Source organism: Varroa jacobsoni, unplaced genomic scaffold (assembly GCF_002532875.2).
Source record: "Varroa jacobsoni isolate VJ856 unplaced genomic scaffold, vjacob_1.0 scaffold_794, whole genome shotgun sequence".
NCBI classification, from domain to species: Eukaryota; Metazoa; Arthropoda; class Arachnida; order Mesostigmata; family Varroidae; genus Varroa; species Varroa jacobsoni.
In genome coordinates this window covers 97283-123037 of record NW_019213696.1, presented here as the reverse complement: position 1 = coordinate 123037, position 25755 = coordinate 97283, and the positions used below count along the sequence as shown (strand labels likewise).

General features: G+C 39.9%; 1 protein-coding gene across 1 annotated transcript; it reads right to left on the bottom strand.

Moving 5' to 3' along the window:
- Nucleotides 1-127: 127 nt before the first annotated feature.
- Nucleotides 128-23941, bottom strand: CngA (Cyclic nucleotide-gated ion channel subunit A). Its single transcript, XM_022839271.2, has 12 exons — nucleotides 23614-23941; nucleotides 20308-20444; nucleotides 19685-19848; nucleotides 12833-13059; nucleotides 10698-10958; nucleotides 8688-8881; nucleotides 5896-6071; nucleotides 5406-5577; nucleotides 2593-2643; nucleotides 1934-2111; nucleotides 1549-1724; nucleotides 128-1301 (listed from the first exon to the last, which is right to left on the bottom strand). Exons 1-12 carry the CDS (start codon nucleotides 23924-23926, stop codon nucleotides 1110-1112), a joined length of 2241 nt encoding a protein of 746 aa, XP_022695006.1. The 5' UTR covers nucleotides 23927-23941; the 3' UTR covers nucleotides 128-1109.
- Nucleotides 23942-25755: the final 1814 nt, after the last annotated feature.

Below are 25755 nucleotides of genomic sequence, written 5' to 3'. Positions count from 1 at the left end.
TTCAAAACCACTATGGGATTTCTATCGATACGTTCAACGAGTTGTAAGAAAACCTATTTTGTTCCATAGTGGTGATAAGTTGTTCGAGCTATTTAATAAAATAATCAAATATGTATAAAATCGAAAATTTACAGTTTAGGTACAATCAGTTTATTTTTTTCATTTACAAACACATAACGTGTCTTTTGTTGAACTTCTATTACTCAGTGCCCCATATGTTTCTTCGTCGATTAATTCTGCAGCAATAAATAATATATTATGATTAACGATGTTTTTCGTCGGATATATTTACATAATTCATAATTCGCGTGTATGAAATATTCCGTAATTAAGTGCCCTTTTTACCTTGAGACATGTTCTATGAATCAATATGTTCGGTGGTCCATACTAGCTAACGCGCCTACTAGCGTAATGTATCCTGTTGTTTACGTATATGATAATCAGGTTAACGTCTCAAGCACTATATGAAAATTTTTTTTTATATTATAATTTGCATCTTGAAACATTTACTAGGAAACAGTTACTCATGAAATAATTAAGAGTATTACATGAGAGGTTTCGGTTTTCGCCTGACTCTAGACGCTTGTCCGTAGGCCAATTTACTATTATATTTGTTCCTTGATTTAGAATTATAAATTTAGTTTACATCTTCCATACGGTGCATATGCATTGTTTGACCAAATACACCTTAGGGGTAAGTTTTGATAAAGCATCGTAAGCTTCCGCAAAACAAGACTATTTTACTATTACGAGTCACGCTCAATTATTTCTAGTTCACTGTTGAATAGTGTGTAATATATTGACATCATTTTATTGATATATCATTAAAAGGCATTTTATATTTGCTTTATCTCCTCGAGTTTATAATGTGTGTCACATGTACAGATCTTTAATATTAACCTTATTATTTTATTATAATATCTATTATAGATAGTGATATCTCCTTCTATAACAGGGTCATTATCCTTAGGCTTTACGGTATTCAAATAATTATATCTATCTATTTATAATTTGCTTTTATGCTATCGTCGCCAGGTCGCGATGTTACTGGTGTGCCTCTCGTCTACACCGATATGTCGATCTGTTTATGAAGGTTATTTTTTTTATTGTTACATGTCAACCGGTATTCCTCCTTCATCTATTTTTCGGTTAAGGCTGAGTATGCTTTCGCGAATTTCTCTATGAGCCCTATCCATTTCTAGGGAAAGCGTTGTCATCTGTGATTTAATAGCGTCCATTTGCCGTTCGAGGTTGAAACAGTTTTCTGTCAGGTCCCGCGTTGACAAAGGCTGTTGGTTTTGCTGAAATATATGGAATTATAATCAAATATTATGATTATTATTATTATTATTAGCATTCATTTTTGGGAAACTTTACTCTAATTTCCTCTATTGTCATAGAAAATAAAGACCAGTGCACATTAGATGTGCTTGGCATACTTTTGGAGACTAACGCCCTTATTTTGTTTCCGCCTAGTTGTATGGAATGAATTAGCTATGACGAACGGATATTCTTAATGGTTGACCACACACTAAGAAATAATAATACCTGTTTAATAGCGTCCTCATCTAGCAATCCGTCTCTCCGGAGAATTTCAGTTCCCTTTCGAATTAACATTTCCTTCGCTTCCGGATATTCTTCGAGGACGCTCCACAAATCTTCCTTTGATAGTACGAACAGATCGGAGTAGCCCTGACTTCGTACATTGGCGGTACGCCGATTTCCTTTTCAGTCGAAACAGGTTTTGGAAATGGATCGTTTTATATTTGTCACTTGGCATATTCAATCAGCACGCACCATTATACTAGATACAGTATCAAGTGAACTAAGCAAACTTTGACAAATCATTGAAACCTTTTTTCAAAAGAATATCATTAAAAAATATGCTAAAGGGGGAACTCTAATGTTCTATAGCATGCGTGATATTCCTGACCAGTCTTATTTCCTTGGATGTTGAGAATCGAAAGTTCCCCAAATACGCTCCCATCTTGCAATGTCGCGAACACCGTTTTGCCATCGTCGCCAACTACGCAAAGCTTGCCTCGCTTCACAATGTACATCTCTTTACCGACATCGCCTTTGCGGCAGATGTAGTCGCCTGGGCTAAACACCTAAAATACGAAATATTAAAGTACCTCTTATCTCGGTGTTTAACAACCAAAGAGCATAAAGGTCTTTACTATTAAACGAAAATGTAAGCCTGAAATATTTAATGCTTAGAAGTAGCTAAATTCTTCGAGTTGTACGATTAATAATACCGTAAAGTTTTGCTTCACGCAGCTAGACCTATTTAGCATGAGACGAGGTGTGCCTGCACGCGTCTCGGACCTAGACTACATTCACGTGCACTTAAGTTTAATAGCCAGACACTTTACCAGCACGTATCTCAGAAAGTTTTACCAGAGGCTGCGTAAATCTACGTAACAGCTAGTAACCCATTTCAATTTATGAGTGACAATAGTACGTGACTGTACCAAAGAAGCTTGTCAAAGGTGCTTCGTCATTTAATAGACATTCAGTTAATCACACGCTTCGTGAAAATGTCCGTTTTCGATGTATGAGTCCAGTATCGTTTGATCTCCGATTACGTACCTGAAGTCGAAGTTTAAGCACTAACTGCACCAGTAAGCCAGGTTCACAGTCCTATAAAAATAAAATCGTAGCAAAACAAAGGTAAATGATACCGGAATCTCTATGCATCATATATTTGATTGTTTACTGCGCCAAAACAGTTGCATAAATTCATTGAATTTTGCACGAGTATGCTACTGTCACATTCTAATAAATGCTCAATACTAAAATTGCGATCAGATGAATTAAAGGAGCTATGAATCGAAACGATAATACTCTCAGACGTACCTGGTGCGCGTACGCTACATGTCAGATGTAAAATCATTTATTATCGGCGACGTATACGTGATAATAGTAATAATAATAATTGTCTTACTGGCTGAAGAACTCGTTCTGCATTTTTTTTAGAAAACACTACTTCCGCCTGGAAGACCTCAATACAGCTACTTTAGTTTTTATACGACTTTTCCGACAGGACAATTTAATCTAATACAATTAATAATAGAATTAGACAATTAATAATGGAGAAAAAGGCCAATGTAATTAAGAAAATTAAATGTATACGAAATGGAATCGTGTACAAAAAATAATAAAAAAACAACAAACGAAATTCGTAAATAATACATACGGCAAACTTCAATGAGAAACAGACATGGAAGAGAAATCAAGTTAAATCTATACTGAATTTTATAAGCTACTGATCATATTAATTATCAGTGCTCAGACTGTTTCCGAGATATTTCGAGTGACCATCCAGCAAAAGCATATTCATTTGACTTTAATGATAAATATATCGAGATAACCGCTCACGCTCGTACCGACTGTCGGGTTATTGTCATTTTATCGACCGCTGATCGAGTTTCGATTAAGTTACAAGCCTTTAATAACAAAACCCATAACAACTGGAAAATTCAAACGTCCAATTTAAAAGCTTGTTTTCGGTTAGCGCGTAATATTAGAGACGTGCGACCTCTAACATAACTTACGTGTTCTGCAGAGTACATATTGTCTTTTATTGTACGGTAACTTGTTTTTTGCAGCTATATAAATTCCAATTCGTTCTGCTAATATAATAGGACTAGTGCATAGATGACATATAATCATTGGTCGGCCCGTTATCCTGCAAATCAATTTTCTTGGCTACAGAAAACTGCAACACAAATGTTCCTAGACATTAGAACATAACGTTGTTGATACAGCTTAGGAAACTATTCCCAGAGCCTAAATCAACTTGATAATCTTTTTAATTGTGACTAGAGAGGATATCACAAGTTGGCAACTAGGCGGGTTAAACTCGACAGGTATAAAACCCAAAAAAGATTATCGCAATTATCTAGAATACGAAGTATGGTTTTGCACTGTACGGTGTAATAAAGCCAGCTCCTAATTTGGAGCTCCACTAAGAAATCGTATACCTCAATCAAACTGCATGTTATTAAACGTTGACTTCGTTTCACTACAACCCACAGCATCATGGGAGCTCCTCGTTGTTATGGGAAAGGAATTCGACGTCTGGAATTTTGTGAGGTGATACGATGCGCATACCACAACAAACTGTCACCGCTACGGATCTTAGTTTGTGTCAGTGCTCTCTCGTCTTCGGTGCTATGCTATGATGTTATTCTGTTTGGAATACGCCAATATCGCTGCTTCTCTATGCACATTATGCAGAGATAGCTTCCCGACTGAATCACCTTTTTTGGAGTAAGAGAGACTGATCTGCAGCTATCGATACGCGGAAGACGAATTGTTGTGCGCGCACACACGAATGACACACACACACACACACACACACACGGGTATATTGACTGAGAAGAATTTAAGAACTGGTACATAAAGCTTCCTGCCTGTGCCTTGATCAACGCCCGTGTTATAATATAAATGAATGAAGAATTATCCTCTTATTAATCTATATTCTTGTTGCAATGCTTCAAGTGCCTACGCTAATCCGTTTCTAATAAAATAGATAATTTTCCCTGCGGATGTCGCAAGCAAATTGCATGTTGTTTCCAGGCTGGCCTCTCCCGTGTTTCGATGACGGGTAACATAAGCATCATATTCGAAGCGGTCACATCCAATATGTCTGCTCATTTGCTTTAGCTCTGATATTTGAATGAAGGTGCGAAAATACGGTGTCAGAAATCAGAATATGGTCGCATTAAGTAATAGCTGCTGTAAGGGCAAAATCTGTACTTATGGTTTCCTTGATCTACTTTTGTTATATACTGGGCACTCGGGAACCCTAAACAAAACCTACCGACAAAAAAGTTTTGTAACTCGACTTATCTCGATTCAGGCTTGTGTGTACGACACTCAATCAGGAAGACCATAAGATCACTTTCAGCTTACGGAATCGCGGCTCACAACTTGTAATCATAATCCGCAAAGCCAGCTTTGCGAAAACATATTCGATAGTAGGCCCGTGGATTGGATGAAACTGTTAAATCTAGCAGCAACTGCCGGAAGTCGATTTTGACGGTATTGCTCGTGTGTTAAACGTTGTGCATTGTTACCCATTTCTACTCTACCTTTTTAGATAATGTACGTGTTTACGATGAACCCGAACGAGATAGGGGTTTGGCGTAGAAAGACGACGAAGTGAAAGAGAACAAACCTATAGCAGGGAAAGCCTCTATGCCTTGTACACGCATCAGGGTAGCTATACGGCCAATTTAAGAGCACCAGGAAAAAGCAAAACGTATTTTACTTCTAATCTGATACAATGTTCCGGGTTTCACTAATGTGATACTGCCGTTAAGCATTGTCTGAGGAAGCAGCTGGATCTGAATATAAAACGAAGTGTGTCTACATTCGTTTTCGATCCTGGAACTAACCTGAAATAGTTTCACACGTTTTAAGGTGTCGAGATGAACATGAATGGCAATTTCTGCTTTTAGTTTATCTGGAAGAACGCTAGTGATGCGATCCTCATCCAACGATTGTTTATTGGTCCAGAGATAATCGAACCATTTGATCACCCGATTTTCTAATTCCTTTGACACCTTACTGACATAAGGTAAAACACAACAACGAAATAGAAGATTAGCATTAAAAGAGAAAATATGAAGATCGCTATATTTAGGCGTCGAGTTTCGTGCTTATTACCTGGGACGAACTATAGTTAAATACTTATTTTACCTTACTGTTTTAAGGCGAATGTCCTGCATTCATTCGGAGTTCGTGCTGGATAATGCGATACGGTTGTAACCAATCTTTATTGACGCCGTTTTCTCGTAAAATAACGATGTATAGACGTGGCAACCCCTTCGAAGGATTCATTTTTCTCCGTTGGTTAGTAACTAGACAAAGTTATGTTGTACTCACCGAAATTCCATGTACTGTTTGATGGAGTCCATTTTCTGTTGGAACTCAGCCCTGGCCGCATTAATGTTTGTGATCATCGAGCCGACATTGCCAACGATCGTAGCAAAAATCAAAACACCCACTAGGAAATCGATTACAACAAACACGTACTCGCTGTCACGCTCCGGAACGGGCACCTTATTAAGCAAAACATTAGTTAAGTAATACAAACCAAACAACGATAATACAAATTATACATTGAGGCCTGCCCTAATGATGATTGGATACGCTTCGAATCATGAAATCGTCTCACGAAGATAACAAAAGTTGCCGCTAAAATAGAGACTTATCTAAATCGAACTCGAAATGCTTTAATTGGTTGACTTAATCAAACGCTGCATGCTTTGTAGCATGTGTTGCAATTTTTGCTGTACGCTGATCCAGGAAACGGGCTAATACTGGCGCCGGTGTACGAACAACCTTTTAGAGGATGTTCGTCGTGGTGCGGAGTTGGGTAGGGAGCCGATCTGTCGTTAACTGACCCTAACCTATCATTTAAATAATGCATTGCAGAAAACATTATCAATAGCCCTATTAAATCAAAAAAGCTGTCTTTTTGTTCAGTACCTCCCATGCAACTTACTTATGCCGGTTTTTCTCGTGTTTCATACTTAGGACTTCGAACGTTCACCAAGATTCAGCCCGATTACAGAAGAAGACAAAGCGTTCTTCTCGTAGTACCACTTTATAATGCAAAGCATATGGCAATGTCACAATACCTTTTGTCAGAGCCAAAGGCCGTGCTTATTCGGTTGCTAGTCTCAGGGCCAATACCGTATGAGATGTTGTATTATATAATGTACATTATGCATTCTCGATCAGATGATGCATTCAATCAGCGACCTCTTACATACTTCTGAACTGTTAGGACATGGCTGTGAGATCCGCTTTTTTGAAATTATGGCGCACTGATGAGGGAGGGATGTTTAATTGCAGCAAGCTTGACCAATACGATGAACTATTTATGAGTCGACACCCAATTGGAAAAATGGTTAACTACAGTTATAGGGTCTACTCCTTGAAAGGGATCAATGTAGATTCAGCTGTTAGCTATCGTCTGGAAACGTGTTATTTCTCCAACTGGGGGAGACAACGTCTAGGTGGTTTTTCGTGAATAATTTCTCGTATCTAAATAATTCGTATTTCGCCGTATTCTCTAAAAGCACATTTGCAATAGAATCAAATGAACAAGCTGAATGAATTTTACCCAGTGTCGAACAGATAAGGGTTTTCTAGACAAGAATGCTGAATGCACAATGTAGTAAAGCATTTAGGTCTAAAATGGTCGTATTCATCTAGACGAACCAATGTATTTCTAACGAAGTTCGCTTCTACTGTCAATTTTTCCACTACCAACAAAGCTCACATATCTTACTCTTCATTTCTCAAACCGTAGCGGCGTATAAAGTTCGTTTTATGTCACGCAGATACAAGCTTGTCAGAAGCGGAAGGGTCCGTGTTCTATCGCGAACTCGCTCCACCCAGACTAGCCTCCCTCACAACAGCCGTATAAAAACCGCCGTATGAGTTCTGCCGTACGTTCTACTACTGTGACTTTGAACGCGTTCAGCAGACAGCTTCCCAAAATTCCCCTAATTGGAGTTCTACTATACTGCGGCCAATATTTGTTTATTACTTGCAAACATGTTCACTAGGAGGAAAGGTGGAAGTTCCGACATAATAGTCGCGCCTGCCATGATCCTTAAATGAAAAAAACTGCTTTCAACAATCTGAGTAAACCTTCAGCAAAAAAGGCAAGTCGTTGTTTGGGAGAGAAACTTGACTTTCGCTAAGCTTGTGATGGGTTTTTGTCCTACTTCGAAAAGGTCTTCCAATATGATCTTCAACAATGTAGCAGCAAGTAAACAAGCTAACTAAAAAAGTTAGAACTGTGGAGTTTTGGTATTAAGCTAAGCATGCTCTGTCAGTAAGCTTGTTCTGTGTCGTCAAATCCCGTCCTGTTTCTGCTCTGTAAAACGATCATAGTAGTAATCGTTATATTATTAATGATGATGATGAGAAAATTCGTTCGAGAAAAAGCTTTTCATAGATGATATGCTTTGAATGATTTCATTTATCTAACTAGACTCACATGTACCGTTATTCACTGACTACAGTGAGCAGGAAAAAAAAAGCTTACTTAGATAAGTATGATAATAAGTCACTTAAAATTAATTCCAATAACAATCAATCGTGAGCGGCTATCCATTTCATGAAGATACTCTATATAGATATATAAGCCAATCCAAAATTGATTTTTAACCGGCTAAATGCGTTTCCTTGCAGTGTCCATCGATCTGAAAAGTTTAGCGCGCCGCAAAAAAAGAAAATTGCCCATACGCGCTGTAACTGAAAATGGTCGGCCGACAAAACAGCAGTGGTTTCCGTTCATTTGTGCTTTGAGGTGTGGATCCCCCTCAGATAATGGACTGCAATAGCCGCTTTTATGCAGTGCTTAACTATAGCATAACGGCAGTTGATGACCCTTTGTTATACGGTTATAATTGTCTATTGTACGATACATCGTTATCATTCTATACCGAATTCATTTAGAGCGAACCCATACGACGCCATATCGTCGCTTCATCATTGACTCTAATCTAATGCGTTACGTTAAATAGCCATACGCTGTAGAAGGAGTCCCTTAGTAGGGAGCAGGTTCGGGAAAATAGTAAAAAACGGTTAACACACAACGGCAGATAGTTGTCCTAACGAATAACGTAGTCCTCTTAAGTTGTTGCTAGATTACTTACTTCTCCGATCGTTGTTAGAGTTAATGTTGACCAGTAGAATGAATAGATGTACTGATGCTGTAGCGAAGCGTAACGCGGCTCCGATATATTTCTGTACACCCAGTTATCGCTACCAAAACCAATGAAAAAACTCACTGCGAAGTAGATACATGCGTTCCAATGGATGATTACAAGAATCAGGAAGATTAATTTGCCTGAAGTCAACAATGAATTCATAAGCGACACTTCGTATTTGTATGAAAACACTTAACGTGTGTATGGTGATCCTAAATATAGGCTAGGTTGTACGTGGATTTTACATAAACATACACTAGCGTGATTCAAACCTGAACTTACAAATATAGGAAGAACTTTCCCAAGAAACTGCGCCGAAATTGTAGAAATCGCAAAAAAATTAATACCGAAGATCATATAGCACAGTTATATTTTGTTAATAATTCACGAATTTGTTACAATGGTATAACATTATGTTTGCGCGCGTTTCCCTGCGTACAGCGTTTTGCTATAAAATACATGTCTTAGGTTTACCTGAAGCCGTCGTTTAATTAGGACTTGTTGTTTAATGGGTAATGGCGTTATAATTAGCCGATAAAGGCTGCAGTTGATTTATCTACTTCTTATTCTTGTGAAATGGTTTTACCCGAAAGTGATGCTCGTTGTTAAGAGCCCACCCGTAATTGGCAGCGGATTTGACGAAGAACACGTAATTAGTTGCAGAGAAAATACTCATTTCAGTAGGCCTCATCAATATTAGTCCTGCTTCTAACCTGAACGGAACTTGTCTTAGACAGGACCGCAGAGGAAAGCAAGGACCTTGGACATGCTAAATTTCAGCCATTATATTTACTTGCCAGTTTCGTAACTGTATTCAACTGACTACCATACCTAGGTGTATCCTAATGCGCACTGAAAGGTGCTACCGGACCAAATTCTGAACGAGCGATCAGTGTAGATAAATCAGTCCTAGCAACGGCGGGATAGCGCATCGAACCTGTACAATCAATAGTTCAATTTAAATTTGATCAGAATTAATGGCTGGCCAATTGTGCAGCTTGAGAGACCAGTCCTACGGAAGAAAAATGTAGTCTTTAGTACGTTTAAGGTATACTCCATGGAACACTTAACCTTCTATTGTATTTCATACAATACACACGTTAAAATACACTTCATTTTATCTACTATGGCAGAAATTCCACAGTGTTAATATCGCAGCAATCGTATGTGTGATTTTAAAGTGAGATTTGTACATAACTATGTTGAAATACTTATAATAATCATGCTTAACTGTAAGTAGACGTTTTTTTTTTAGTGAAATACGAAAGTTCAGAATCTTAAGGCAATTTATAACGTCTATCGCCCGCAGCTGAAGTCCAACTCGGTTTTCCAAGAAAATATGGCTAGACCTATCTGCAGCTGCAGGCGAAACAAGACATTCGTTGAGATGACGACAAATCCATATCGACCCAAAAATAGAACAGTACTAGTGCATGTAGCCAACCAGCGTCCGGTAGACTCAAAATGTCGATGTTTGCTTACTAGGTGTTTGAATAAGTACATTGTTGCCGGTTCAGTAATGGGTTGTCTACTAACCTAAGTAACATGCCACTATCCCGGTAGATTGTTATATCATAAGGGAAGAATGCATAAAATTGCTAAACTAGTATCTAAAGCCCTATCAGTATATGCGATTTTTTTCTTGGCTAAAATGACGGGTACTTGGTATGCAAATTTAAGTTGTCTACGCCCGACCTTACATAACATTACTTCTGCTCCTGATAAGAATAATATCTATATCATGCAGAATTTGATTTGGATTTAGTTACTTCGAAGTCAGGAAAGTACTTTTTCTCTATCGCTCTTCGTAATGCTGAATTTGTCTAACTTCATTGAGTCATACATCCTCCTTATCAGAAACACAGAACAATCCCGGAAAATATTGCCACGCCACCTGTCATTGGGACATCCGACTACTAACTAAAATAATAATTTTATAGGCCATTTAGTACGCACCAATGCGAAATGCGTAAGGGTAGTTTGTGCGCGTCTCCGTTCGTTCAGAGAATTCCAGTGCGCGAGGTATACGCAATAATCGGTTGAGACGGACGATCACGATGCACGGAAGCGACGACGCGTCACAGCGGATACCGGTGTATACGTAAAAGAAGTCAGTTGGCAGAAGGGAGGCTATGTCTAGACGACACGCGGGCGATTTCATGTAGCGCAACAAGAGCTTGTTAGTATCTTTGACCAACAGGCCTTGTTCTAAGTAACCTGTAAACGAACCCGGAAAGATTAGCGAAGTTAGGTGTCACAATAATAACTATAACAATTCCTATATGTCCTGCGGAGTAGAAAACGATGAGCCTGCTGTCCTTATGAACGTCTAACGAACGGTTGCTAAACCCTTCTCTTATGCTGGAAACAATGATGATTAAGGGACGGTAAAGACTAGCCACAGCTTACATATTGTACCAAAATAGAAATACTCACGCTGCAGAGATTAAGCCAAGTCAAACATAGCCATTATACAAAAAAATTAACTTTTGTCGCGCCATTCAGCTGTGGTTTCGTTGTTGAAAACTAGACTCTCGCTAACTCAAAGTTCTAGCCTGTTGGTGTCTGAGAAAAATCAATTAATCTGCTGAGATTACGGATCCCATTCTGAGTTGCTATATAGATGCGTTCCAATCTGTCGAGCGATAACAATTTTAACAGTATATGACTGTTGCATATTATAACTAAGCTACCTTGTTCATCTTTTTGCTACACATATGCTGCCGGACTTCATCATGCACACTTCTGTGCTCGAGGAACGCATTGATCGAGACGCTTTAACGCAACACAAATCACCCCCTAGCGAAGTGACCGCTGCCGACCGAGAATATTAGGGTAAACAAAATAAAATCTCTACACCTTAGTAGCAGCCCTAGTAGTATTAGACAGGACAAGATTATATTAAGAGTCGCCACAGGGTGTCTTGTGCCTAAACCTATGCAGTCGTCTAGCATACATGTTTCCTGTTAGTAGCTAAACAACATAAATGGGAAGCAGGGATGTATTCGTGCATCCTATGAAAGAAGTAACCAGGTCCATTTTGGAATGATGTCTGCGTTCGAACGCAATCAAACGTCGTTTTATATATGGCTGAATCTTGGCCGTAAAGGATTTATAGAATTTTGCATACAAACATTGCTACGGTACGTATTTTCTACGGTAGCGAACGATTTATAGTTTCTTATCAAAACAAATTTTGCAAAATAACGCACAGTTGGACTTCAGAAAGGAAATTCAACAAGGTAACGAATAGCTGGTAACGGGTTGTATTTATAGGGACAAATATCCTTTTGTAGTTACCGTGTAATGTACGTACATAAAAATGCTAGCTAACGCCGACGTTGCTCCAGTGACCTGCCCAGACCGGGTCCCATTTCCTGTACACGGCTAGGGTGTTTGCGCTAATACGCTTTCAGCGTAAATGATGGTACGACTTTTAAATGGCTAACAGTTGTTCCCTCGATAAGGAAAAGCTCGTAGACAAGATTTGCTTCAAGAAACTTCTGAGCAGTCTTTCCGAAGCTCTACCTTTGCTAGCAAAGTACCGTCGAATCCTTCGTAGCTATTGTACCTATCACATGCCCAGCCAGTTTACAATGTATTTCTTCGAGGAAAAAACCAAGAAAGTCCTTCTTGAAATGATACATTGTTTTTCATCAAGATATAGGTTTAAGATGCGTATTTGACTTCCCGAATTAATGCCTTTAAATTGAGTAGGCTTAAAGCCTTGATAATAACTTATAAAACTTAGATTTAAATCTGAAACTAATTGGCCTCCCAAGTCGAATGCAATAGATTATACTTCCATCACAGTTCACTTAATGCAGTGCGCACCTGCGGAAACACTCTTGTGGCATCCTAGAAATTATTTCTGGCAAATCTAATCCCTACCAGTCCTGTGTAGTCTACTGTGTATAATAAAAAAACAAAAGACCTAAATAGAGGATCTTAAAGAGGGATGTAACGATTTGGAATAAGATTATTTTTACAAATAAGATTATTCGAGAGAAAAGACAAAATGCGAATCTGCTCAGTGTAACATATTCTACGAACAAAATCAAGGGGAACAGTCCAAAGATCGATGTGCTTACCCGTTCTCGCGCGAAGTACCATATCAAGTACATAAATTGAGTCGCAGATGTAGTCTAGAGCGCACCATAGGGGAGGCGACGCATTTTGGAGCTCCCAGAAGACCGATCGGCCGATAATGAAGAGTGTATTGTAAAGGACCGCAAGAGATACGATGAAGAGCCAGAAATAATAGCGATTGCCCGACGGATCTACAATCCAGTCACTGTCTAGAAGGCCGCCACATGCACTGAAACAAACATTTACAGTATAAAAAAATAACTTCTAACGCTTTGATATAATAAGCAAAGAAGCCTTTTCATGAAACTAGAATTTTACTTTTTTCTATTAGCTTCGTGGCAACATGACACACTCGCTCTTGCTCAACTGTATTGCAATTAGAAAATAATGTAACATCAACATACATTATCAGAAGCCAGTGTATTTTACGTTTTTGCCCACACATTATTCTTAATTATATATGTAAGACAATACAGTGTGTATAAATCAGTATGGTATTTATATATATAAAGTAAACCAGATAGCTTATGAACATGCGGCGAACACTCTCCGACTTAAGATCACCATCCGGTGACGGTCTGCTGTTAGTCCTTTGCTGTGGGCCTGTAACCCCGTACGATTAGAAAACTATTATATTCGCTAATATATCGATACCTGAGACTCAAGGCGAACCAGTGATGTAGCAGTATCCAGGGGATTATATGACATAGACAAGATTAATACACCAAAAAAAAAACAGCAGATCTCTCCGACACAGAAATAAAAGTCGGCCGGCTCGACAAAAGCCTCTGCAAGAAAGCGTCAAAGGCAAAGGTCGACAGGCGTCGATCGGTATATAGCGCAGAAGCATTTTCTTAGTGTGCGCTTAATGAACAAATGATCGAATAACCGAAGTCGCGCGAACGAAAAACGTCTTCTTTGAAATCGTCTCATCGGGTGTGCGTCCTTATTGCCTTCAGGAGCGGCTTAGCTTGTCTCAAAGGAAATCATAGACGCATCAACACTCAGCGCAAAGCCAATCGTATAGCGTACGATGAAACCATCCACAGTTCGCTTAGGCAACATCGTTTTTAGCAATGTTGCTCAAGCGGTCAGGGTTTATCCGCGTCTAAATGATTTTCTGTCTCATCCACTAGTGTTCATATGTTGTTTCACCCTAAAACCGAAGTTTCATGCAATAGGAAACGTTTTTCTAGTGATAAGATTGTGAGAACGAATTTCAAGAAATCGGTAAATATGCTAAATTTTACCTATGTCGTACGTAACTATTGTAGAGCAATAGATATTGGTATTGTCTAGCTGTTTGAAGTTCGTTTGTTGCACAGGTGTGGAATGGTCTGATCAACTTCGGTAGGAAGAGTGCGCTTGGAGCCGGGATTATCAAAATTTCTACCATGAATGGCATTTTTGCTGGCAGACACAGCGCAAAGCAAAAACCTTATGTTGCTGAGGCTGGTGGTGACATTATGGATACAAACACGTTTGAGGAGTTGTTTCCAGATTCTAGGGATGCTATCAATTAAATCGTTCCATCTCAGCCGAATATATCACTAATAAATAAATAAATAAATCATAAATTTATGACCCGTGAGGTGCTATTCCCGTAGTCACGAAGTCAAATCAAAAACGGCCTTCAACTTTGAAAAAAATCTCGAGAACCTTAATTAGGCCTATTCCATCAGACTGACCACCTTGACCCCATGATGTACAGTTCACAAATTTGATCGTAATTCAACAGATCTACGAATGCATATGGTAGCACAATAACTTCGAAATGTTTGTTTCCGAAAAAACTGGCCCGTATAGGAATTTTTTCCTCTCTTGAATTTTATCGACTAATGAAGGATGGCTCCTAAGGAATGACAGTTACTTGCAAATAGGATTGATTTTCCGATAATTATAATCTATTTTTTTTTAGAAGGATTTTTAATTGTTCCAAATGTTCAGCATTCATTTAAAGCTGAGTGTCTAGCTTGACACATTACGATGACAATTATATTCATGGTGGTAAGTGATAAGAGACAAAAGGGTTAGGTTAATTTCATAGGATATCTCTTATACTATGCATTCGTTTATTTTTATCTAATATCGCTCGTACAAGTTTCAATGGTAGGGGTCGACACATCTCTATCGGCTTATCGGCTCACGCCAGTATTCGTGTCGAGGTTGCGGTACGTGAGGTCGGCCGTAATGAACGTACCGTTGTGAGTTGGGTTAACAAGCCTGCTTTCTATTCAAGATAGACAATAGCCACTGTATGTGTAGCTTTGGTTGGCCAGTATTCGTAAAATAATTTACGTGTAACCGATATATGCTTACTCATAACTGGTAGGTAGTCGATTTTCCTGTAGCTGAAGTAAGGAACGATAGGATTCCTTTCGACTAATGACCGATACTAAAAAGGCAACTTCTCTTTATATTCACACGTTGATATAGACGAGGGCGTTGTATGTGTCAGACGAAGTCGAACACACAGAAGAGTTAAATGATTTCTACTCAATCACTGCTCAAATAGCGCCGCACTGTATGAGAACACTTTTTCTATATCCTACGGTTAGAGAACCAATGGTTTGACAATCGTTCGTTTGTAGTAGTGGTAGTCACTCAAGTATATGAAAAAGGAACGTGCGAGAAGCCTTTGGTCCCTATCTCAACGAAATCCTCGACCTTGTGTTTAGGTGCAGTTTAACTTCATTGACTTGCGTCCATTTACCTCTTTTTAGCGTCGGCGGGATTAGTTTCAGCCTGAGGAAGTGTGTTCCGACGCTTCCCGATCGAGCTGAGGCCCCCTCGGGCCTTTCTGAAGATCCAGTTCATATGGCCGAATATAGTGCCGCACACAGTCGATATACCGCCCATCGAGCAGAACTATTGTTCCACGAACCAATATTATAAATCCAGGAAAGAATTGCTTAAAATTCAGTCAATCGCGTGCCTAACAGCTAGCGACAAAAGAGAAACCAATTCATCTGAATAAGATCCCTAGACATTGTTTCCAAGTCGCCATTAGAACTTTTACACAATTAGTACTTTCTCATTATACCGTTCAAGTATAATTGTTTACTTGTTGTCATCAAAGGTAACGGGGAGAATACACTCGCTTATTGACAGGGTAACAGAGGCGGAATAAAAGAGAACTCCAAATAGAGGCACACCGGTCGTCACAATGCATGTTGTTGCCATTGGCAAGAGTCTTGCTGCCACGAACTGACCCTTAACAGCTGTTACTGTGAAATCGTCTTCGTAACCATTTCAGTCATCTTTTCCAAATATTTGACTTTAATTATTATTTACATTACTCAATATTATATTGTTATTTTCATACTATGTGCCTTTGCAGGTTCCTGATTCAGATGCCCCGACAACTTTTTGATCGTGCCATGGTTACAATTGAGTTAAACAACGACTGACAATTGTTAAACTTAGTCTAAAACGATGTACATAAAAGTATACAGTCGATGACAGTTATAGGCGGTAATGTATATAGGGCTATTTTGTTAGCCACACAAGGACCTTCTAGGGAATCAAAGTTGAAATGTCGACCGAGTTTACCCAGTTTACTGGATTAATAGACGACAATTTGCTCACTGGCAACGTTCAATTGGGGCTGGCTTCGTACTTGCCCCTACTGAACTTAGACATGGCATTTTTGACTGTAGCATAGCCAGTCTCCGCCTGCTGACACCCCGTCCACCACTTTATTATTGATGGCAGCGAACCTTATAGTTGAAGAACGACGGCTGATACCTGGCACTCGAGTGGCGGTTAAACATAGTGCCGACATCAACTGAACAAATGATTCTAGCAAGTATCTATTTCTGCCACCAAGATTGGTCGACTCCTGTTATGTTACTTATCGAACTAGCTGGAAATCGGAACACGTTGAAAATTGAATCTGTCTTTAACAACACGAATCTGTCTATTTCTAGTATGTGCTTGTACGTGGAACAGTTCCTTATCTCTATAGACAGATATCGCGATGCTCTAACCCGACAAAAAACCCGGTGAAAAATACAACTACGAAATACACATAACGAAGACATTTTCTCATGTTATTCCCATAGGATTTAGGCTTCTTTCTGCCTTTGTGGGGTGTCTGTACTAGTGAGTGAGTCTCCATCGTCTCTCTCTATTTCGAGTGGTAACACACGAGTGGTGGTTAATGAACGCCAACGCTGGCCCAGACCCATTGGTGATGCACCCCTATTTGGACACAGCAGGGATTAAAAGGGTCACGCTAACCCAGTCCCAGTACGTCATCTAACTGGAAACAGCACAATCTACAGGCCAGTTGGGTTTGCTGTAGAAAACATATCCGACTGCTGTTTGTTTCATGCCATCTTCTTTGGTGAGCCATCCGATGAAAGACCCACATTGCGCACCCCGTTTACTACGCTCTACTACATCGTCATGGAAATGCGATGCTGTACTAGGACCTTGGATCAGTCATGTTGGGGCCTGTTAACAGGTAGCCGAAACACGCAAGTTGCTACACAGGTCGTCCTGATCCTAAGACTTTGTATTTTTTCTTTAACGTATCGATATGGCGCTGGTCTGAGAGCTCGAGTCAAGCATATTGACGCCTTAGATAGTTAGTTGTGCAGCAAATTGTCAGTTTCGACTACTAGCTACTGTAGAGACGTTTCAAAGAGCTGTTGTCCCGGAAATTTCCAAAATGAACCAATATATAGGCATAAATGCAAGATGGCGCGTCTAAATGGAAAATTTCTATGTGATTTGTTTCCAAGGTCTTACCTAAATGAGTACATTTTTTAAATATGCTACAAGTGCCGTTTTTTACGGTAATGATTATTCAATAAAGCCATCATTCGCTACGATGATAGCTTCAATTCGAACCTTAAACCACAAAATAGTTATTTTCAAAATATTCTTCCTTTAATCCCCAATTCATCATTTAATAGCAACCGTGCCCCAAGCATTATTAATAGGAGTAAACCTCAAAGTTCCGCTCAAAAATATTTACCTATCTGAAACGGCTGTTAATTTCTGTATCAAAAATCTAGGTATATTAAAATTGACTCTCAAGGCTAATTCGGTGAATTTTCAAGCCCTTTAAACATAAATCCTATGAACGTCCTTTATTTTGCCTTATGAAACCTTTCGACAGGCCTCTTACAAGCCATTGGTAAGTGACTATAATGTTGATCGTCGATTTTAAGATCAAGTGAAGTTTTTCTTGTTCGGCATTCATCCAATGCGGAAAGTTCGAAAAATGGCTGATTTTTGCCTTCCGTTTTTTTTTTAAGTTCCAAAAAGGGCGTTGGCTGTTGTTTTCCATGTTCAAGGGAAGGTTAACTTTCGTCTGGTATTAGGCAAAGGATCAACGCGTGCACGTCACAATAAACACCTTCCCAAAATTTTTCATAATTTGAGCGCATTACCCGGTAGCATTATATAGCACCCCATATAGATATGTATATATACGAAACCGTTTGATCGTTGTATCGTTTCAGATATACATGCGCCAACGATAGAGCACAATATAAACGAGTAAAATAGAAGCTACATCTGTTTGTTTTTTTTACATAGGCAATGATTTGTTCGCTACAATGGTGTCGAAACAATTTTACCTACCGGAGTCAGGTAAATCTGAAAACCTCCTCCTTTGTAGACGAAAATATCAACTGCAATACTCAGGAGCAGACAGGTGTATACACTATAATATCTACGCGGAGTTGTCGGGCGGACATGTCAATCTACTTCTGAAAGAATCGTTGGCAATTATCATTATTAGAAATCGTTGGCACAGATTTCAAAAGCCGGCCAGATAGTCGGTATCGAATTTTATGTAAACGCGTTTGAAATGGAGAGAAGCTTATGGGTTTTGTAGATCTGCAGAGCGACAAGTGTCGTGTTTTCATTCAGAGAGCTGCTACCATGTTTCAATCCTGGAACGAAGTGAACCTTTGTAGTTCTTTGCTTCCTAACAAGTTGCTGGTCTTAATACCAACGTTTTCTACTATGCCTACGAGCAACCACGGCTAGTGTCCCACGAAGTTTCCGCTTACAACGTTGAAACTTGAAGTGGCCTATTTCTTCGCCAGCTGAATCGTAATGCAGAAGCGTTTCGCAGACGGCAATTACTTACTCATTTAGGAAAACGTGCCTGAAATAACAGCTAACGCTTGATTCGAGATAATCTATCGTTATCGGAAATTACTGTGTGAAAATTTAACTCTATTTCGCAATTAAATAAAAAAAAAAACACTTAGGAAAAGTTTGTGCTTACTATAACCACTCCATTGAGTGTCGAATCTAATGGCTCTTGTCTGGCCCATACAAGTAGTGGTCAATGTAGTGTACCGAAGAGAATTATGGGTGACCCTAGATTAGAATAGAGCAGTGTTCTCCTCCGGAACAAAGCGTCGTTCTTTATTTGTTTCTATAAATACCATAGTCTGTGTTTTGAGAGGCAGCCAAACTCGTCTTCGCATTTGTACCAGCTTAAAGTGTAGTCATGTTAACGTCTGATAATAATCGAAAAATGTAAACATTTACATAATTAATTGCCAAAGCGACTTATAATTTATAAAAGAAGTTATTGCTTGCGATTATAGGGGATGGTCAAAACGCTTGTGAAGAAACGATGAATGGTTTCGCTTGAATCGAACCAAAAGCTACCTTCAAAATTTCGCGCGAAGTTACTCTTGCACGATGCCACAAATAGTATCATCTATATCCGCGGTTTCCCCCCAATAGACAACATCATATTTATGAAAACATATGCTTTGGAAGATGTAAACGCACAGAATAAATTGTGGCAATTCAAAGTGAATCGAGCCAGTTAGTACTCGGAAGTTGTCACACAAGAATGAAGCTTTGAAAACTCGTACCGTGAATTTGATGATGGTGCGTGGTCGTCTGAATTTGTCGCTCCAAGAAGGATCCCCTCTACGGTGCCTTCGGCCGTGTCGGTGTACGTGAACTTCTCGAGGAACGAGTCAGGTCTTGGGGCATCTTGCCCTTTTCGCGGGCTCATTAACCATCTTTTGATGGTCTGCTTAATTAAAAATAAACGGCAAAATTCAGCTGCGTTATTTACGGGAGAAACACACGTGCATAGAAAATGAAAAACACCAACAAAATAAGCTTGTCTAAGCAGTATGTGAGCTTCGCTTGGCTGTGCATGGGGCATTATACGCTATTACGAAACAGACGATTACGACCTATGCATGCGATTTGGCCGAAAAAAACGGTATGAATAAACTGTGCCGATCGGCTTACGTCAGCAACAAGCAACAACATTTCAACTTTTTTTTGTAAGTTTTTGTTCCGTTCCCTTATCAACAGTCACACTTCAAGTATACTTTAGGCAGGGTTGTTTCGCTGGTGGGAAAGGACCAGAATCTCGATGTGAATGAATTTTTTAGGCGTGTTGTTTTTGAAACGCGGTTTGCTCGTCCCCGACAAACGTCTAAATGGCTGAACTATCATATATGGGTACGTGACTACTAACCCGCAAACGACTGACGTACTTAGCGAATCTTCCTGTGGGCTCAGGCGTTTCTTGCACGTCAACTCGAAGAATTTCCGAGCAGACTGAGCTTCGAGGAGAACGACTTCGATCCGACCGTTCGGTGCTAAAATCTACGTCTGTCGGCAGCAACATTATGGAAATTAGGGACAAACAGAACAACACATGCACATATATGCAGTTAACTCGTCCGTCGTACGGCCGTAACAAAGGCTTGGTTCGATTTTATCGCGAACTTTTTCGTCGACGCGGTTGTAAGGTAACAGGACAAAGCTCTTTGAAATTACCATTTTATCGTATTTACTTGAATTGTATATTGAACTTGTATTTGGCGCGTCGCACATCTTTAGCGTACTAGCCCCGTCATATATTTAGGCGAAGTTCCTGAGTTCCGGAGCGAACAACGATAGATTTATCTCAATAAATATAGACGAGCAGCGACGCGTCTTTTCGCTCGCTACGTTCAGCGTACATTTTCATGGTCATATGGCAAGCGTCTAGTTATTTTCTGCTAAGTTAAAGATGAAGCCACTGGTGGCGCTTTTGTCGCTGCAGTTGTTATTATTAGTATTACGTTAAACAATAGCTGGCACGATTATTATTACTTGTTACAGAAACTTGACGTGTCTAACGCGATTAGAGCGAAGTGAACAGGAAGATAAAACGAAGTTCGGCAAAAGGTGCAAGAGTGTCTCATGTTAAACATCTGTTGATTTGTACTACAAAGCTACAGAGGAACCGCAGCGGCATTGGCGTTCAGCTTTTTTCAGAAATCCGCAAGTTCAGATAGTGAATCAGCGCTGACCAATGTAGCTAAAACGCTTTACTTAAATCGTCAAGAATTTTAGGTTCGCAGCCATCGACCAATAATATCGATGTTGTTCAGCCTTTAAATATTCAGTGGTGCAAAATATATACGAAGGGGATTAGGGTTCCGAGAGTAACCCCGATATATAATTGAGTAGTAGTGGGTAGGAATAGCTAGCAAAATGATCTGAAAATATCAGAACTAACTTGCATGTAGAATCGGCATTGCGTAACAAGAGCGTCAGTAGATATAGTTATATGATGGATTGGCGTTTGAAGGCCTCCACACATGGCGGCAGGTGATCTAGCTTGACTGTGCTGAAGCCAATAATTTGCAGTGACAAAAGATGCTTACAATAGGAGCTTACAACTTAGCGATCATTCGAATATAGGAATTCACACATATAAAAAGAAGCACTCCGCCATCTAACTAAAACGCTCGTTGCGAACCTCTCCACTATGTGTCTCCTTTCAGTCTTATGCCTTATCACTTTCGCCAGCAAAACTGTCCGAGGCTATTGTTGCCTTCGAGCTAAAAGGCAACAGTAGGGAGCAAGACTTATTACGGTCAAGATCAGTTTATTGTACGAAGGCGGCTAATGTATCAATTAGCGTAAAAAGTAATTTCAACCTTAGCTGCCTGGATATTTTGTCTACCTGGTGGATTCCAAACCTGACACACTCTTTTTCTAAATACTTCGTCGTTCGCTGCACGATTTATACGTTTCCTGTAGTCGAGAATAGAGATTTCGTCTGCGGACGCGTAATATAGATCACATGCAGGCGTGAAACAGAATAAGCAATGTAGTGTTTACTAGTTTCAGCGCTTTATAACTGCTGAAGATCTAGATCTAAACCATAGATTATTCTCCGTGCGGCCGCTAATGATGATCAACTGCAACTTTCTCTGCCGCATGCACATCCGCCTTAGCTAGCTAAATACACGTCTGCCGGATCAGGAATTAGCTGCTGCACTAATCGGAATGGCCTCAACACACAAAGGAAAATCGGATCTTAGTTCAGGCAGGTGGGTTTTGCATGAATCCAGTGGAAGTGCCATTTCCAATGGTTTAAACATATGAATTTTATTGTAAGCTGGGCAGAAAAACATCAATCGGCTAAGTATCAGACAATCTTTCGCATTGACAAATCTAAGGTTTTAGTGAAATCTGAAGGTTGTGCTATAGGCTTCTAAAACGCAGTAAAGCTGTGAAAGAGGACTGTGAGCCGGCTTCACCAAATCAAAACACTGGCAATATAAAGACCTTATATATATACTTTATATATAATATAAAGGGAACTGTAACAAGTTCTGGACAGATTTTTTGCCCACGGAGTATGGTGCAAACCGTATTCAATTCAAAACTATATGCATTTAAACTGTTGGTGTCTCCAAGTGGGCTGGTTCCGTAAACGCCTCCTTTCATTGAAAAACTTTCTCGCACGGTAGAGGAAGGCTGTAGAAAGACAAAGACTTAACCTTAACACGGAAGCTTAGTCTTTTCTAAAATGAGCAGTATTTCAAGTGGGCCCATTAATAGCCCAATAATACTTACCGACGCAGGCCAATGGCAGAGAACAGGCTTTCGATCGAGTTATTGCGCCATGCCAGTCAGGCAAGGAACATGCAACAGAGGCGCCGGTACAACAGAAATGACGACGTTTGCTGACTGCTGTGGAAACGTTGAGTTGTTTTATCGACATACGATTGTACAAAACCTAGTAAGTGCAACAGACAGGTTCTCGGTAGGTCAGCCCTACCCGGTGTTCAGGTTAAGGCCTAGGGCCACAACTACCTATTTGGACGATCCTTGCTTTTGTCGATATTTACACTTATGTAACAATACCAATCACATTATATGTGCAAATGCTTTATGTGACTTAGATGCACTATAACATAGTAGGGATGGAGTATTTTTTTTGTACAAGTTAGCAATACAATGCTAACACAAATTTGTGTTAGCGTTGTATTGCTGTCCTATATAACAAGGGACAAACGGAAAGGGAGGACCATGACGAAATACAGATGGATTCAACCCTCTCGGTCCCTGACGCTTATATCGCTCGCCAAAGGTTTTTCATCTAGTATGCATATAACGTAAAACAGCGAAAACGAGAGTAACTTCATCGTAAAACTTTTGCGTAAAAGAAACGGATGACGTCGTATCGTTTTTAATGTTTACCATACAGTTTCGAGTGTTCGCATTGACCCAAAAGAAACTTGGTTTATTTTTCTTAGAACTGTGTATATACATACATATAGATTAAAGGGCTTGTAACTAGGCCGGTCTCTTGTATGCATAACGGTGTACCGTTGGTTTGACAGACAGCTGTTGCATTTTGCTCGCATTTAAATTTCGCGACCTCGCCCGCTAAACCTCTTGAAATGCGTGAAATTCGAATTTAAGGCGTCTCCCTGCTACCTATTATGTACGAGACCGCTCGGTTCGACCGCGCGCCATTATGAGTAGAGATGCTTACAGTCACAGTTGGTGAGCTCAAGTGGGAAACGAAATGCGTCGCCTGTTATAGTTCCGTCTGCATTGTTTCCGAGTAAATGAGTAGCCTGGAGACTTTCAAAATTTCCAAGCGAATGTGAGAGGCCCAGAGCCATTGAGTCAAGGGACAGCAAAGGAGATATGCCATCGATCGGCGCTGGCAATGATGAATGTCGTGAAGGCGCGCCCGATAAGCCTCCGCATGGCAGGTGGCTTGTATTAGGGTGATCTGTTCTGAGTGCGCCGCCGCCTACTCCGCCTCCAGGCACCTGGAGGTATTGGGACCTCGGGAACATATCGTAGGGTGCGGAAGTCTCGAAACGCAGCGGGATAGCCTATGTTCCAGGCTGTATAGAAACACGTAATGCCTGAAAGGTAGAAAATCGTAGTCAGTAATTCTCTTCAGTGGATTGTAGAGTAATAATGGACTAAGAGATCACTTCGAAAAATAGGCCTATACCCATTTCATTCAACGGAAACTTCAGGACGTTACAGGTTATGCTAGACGTGATAAACTCAAGAAACGCTATTCGACAGTATCGGTAGAGGGGTAAATCTCTCATTTTGAAGAGGCTAGGTGTCCAAATCATGTTATAGTGACGTGGATAACACTTGAAATATAAACAGCCTAGTAGCAATCAAACCTACTACTGCTTTATATAGTAGGAATTTACCATCAATGTATGCTTATGAGAAAAAGCTGTCACCGGCATTGACTGCCGGTCGTCAAAGCATATCGAATTGATCACAACTATACGCGAGCGTTAGCTGGACCATATATTCTTTTACAGAGGACCCAACAAAGAGTTACAAAAATCAACAGTATTATCCAGTGGGCCGCTTTGCGACATATTTTCTGCTTTATCAATTTAGCTCAGTCACGTGACAAATATGGCTTACAATGCAAAGAGTACGATACGCGATTTTTTTTTACCGCAATTGTTCAAGGTTTCATTGGCTGTTAGTATATTAAGTATACACAGCCGAAACTCTACACAGTATCATAGAATTAATTGGTAGAAGTAATTACGCTAAAAATATTCTATTGCATCTTTCCTCAAAAAGAATGTGCCGTTCGAATAAATGTAGAATGCTTCAGAAATCGATGGGTGGCCCCCGTGCTGTTGAAAATTCAAGTATTAAAACGAGCTTCCGTGTGTGCTTTTTGTTCTGTGCATGTGTTCATAAATTGCCTTCAAGCGACTGCTTGTATAATTTGACCTTGTAGTTGTTTTTAATAAAAATCCAGCAAAGTTTAGCGTCAGTTTCACCAATAAGACCTCAAATGCTATGTTTCGAGCGATGGATTATTTTATAGACTTTGTTCTTAACATGGCCCCGTAGAAAGAAATCGAGAGGAGTCGAATCAGATTATTTGGACAGTTACTGGATGCCACCGTCGCGCCCCGAGGTCAGCCGACCTGAGAACATGGCTTCATGCAGATGGATTATTTCCCGCGTTGCATTGCAAGTTGCCCTATCCTGTTGGATCCAAACGTTGTTTGTATCCGATGCCCTCATTTTGAACCACAAAAAAGTTTGCAACATGTTACCGTAAAGTTCGCTATCTAGTTTTACTGTTGTTCTATTATCGTCTTTAAAGAAAAAAGACACAACATTTTTTCTCTACAGGCCGTATCACACGTGAAGAGGTTCTTCGGCATTAACTTTTCTATTCCGGGAGCATTGAGTCTGCCTAGTGACTCCTTAAGCACTCGATGGTTTCTTTCTATTTTGTACAATTGGAACAGATATCGAGAAGCAAACGCTTTTACCTACATCTGAATAGCAATGTGAGGTATGATATTGGCGATCGGGCCTGTGAATTCGTTCACGAATGAAATAGGTAGCTATTTTAAAAGATGGCCAAATCAATAGAAGCGACTGTCGTTCCTTGGGCGAAACTAGCCTTAGCGAGGCGAGCCCTATATCGATACAACGTCTTTTCTTATGGCTGGAATTTGCTATATATCAAGCGTTGACTACAATCAATGCTTGCATGAATATGTGATACTGGGTCATGTGGGTTAATATGGGTTAAATCTAACAACAAAGATACTGTTAAATCTATATGAGGCCGACAAAAAACTTGCCCCTCGATTCGAGTTACGAATGCAACCCTCAA

Bases quoted from the DNA above. Each gene is read 5' to 3' on its own strand.
- CngA (XM_022839271.2), bottom strand. From the start codon at position 23,926: ATGTTCCCGAGGTCCCAATACCTCCAGGTGCCTGGAGGCGGAGTAGGC. The intron at 5,578-5,895 runs GTGAGTACAACA...ACCTTATGTCAG, and splicing joins AAACAGTACATGGAATTTCG to TAAGGTGTCAAAGGAATTAG. The intron at 2,112-2,592 runs GTACGTAATCGG...TTCGTATTTTAG, and splicing joins TGCTTAAACTTCGACTTCAG to GTGTTTAGCCCAGGCGACTA.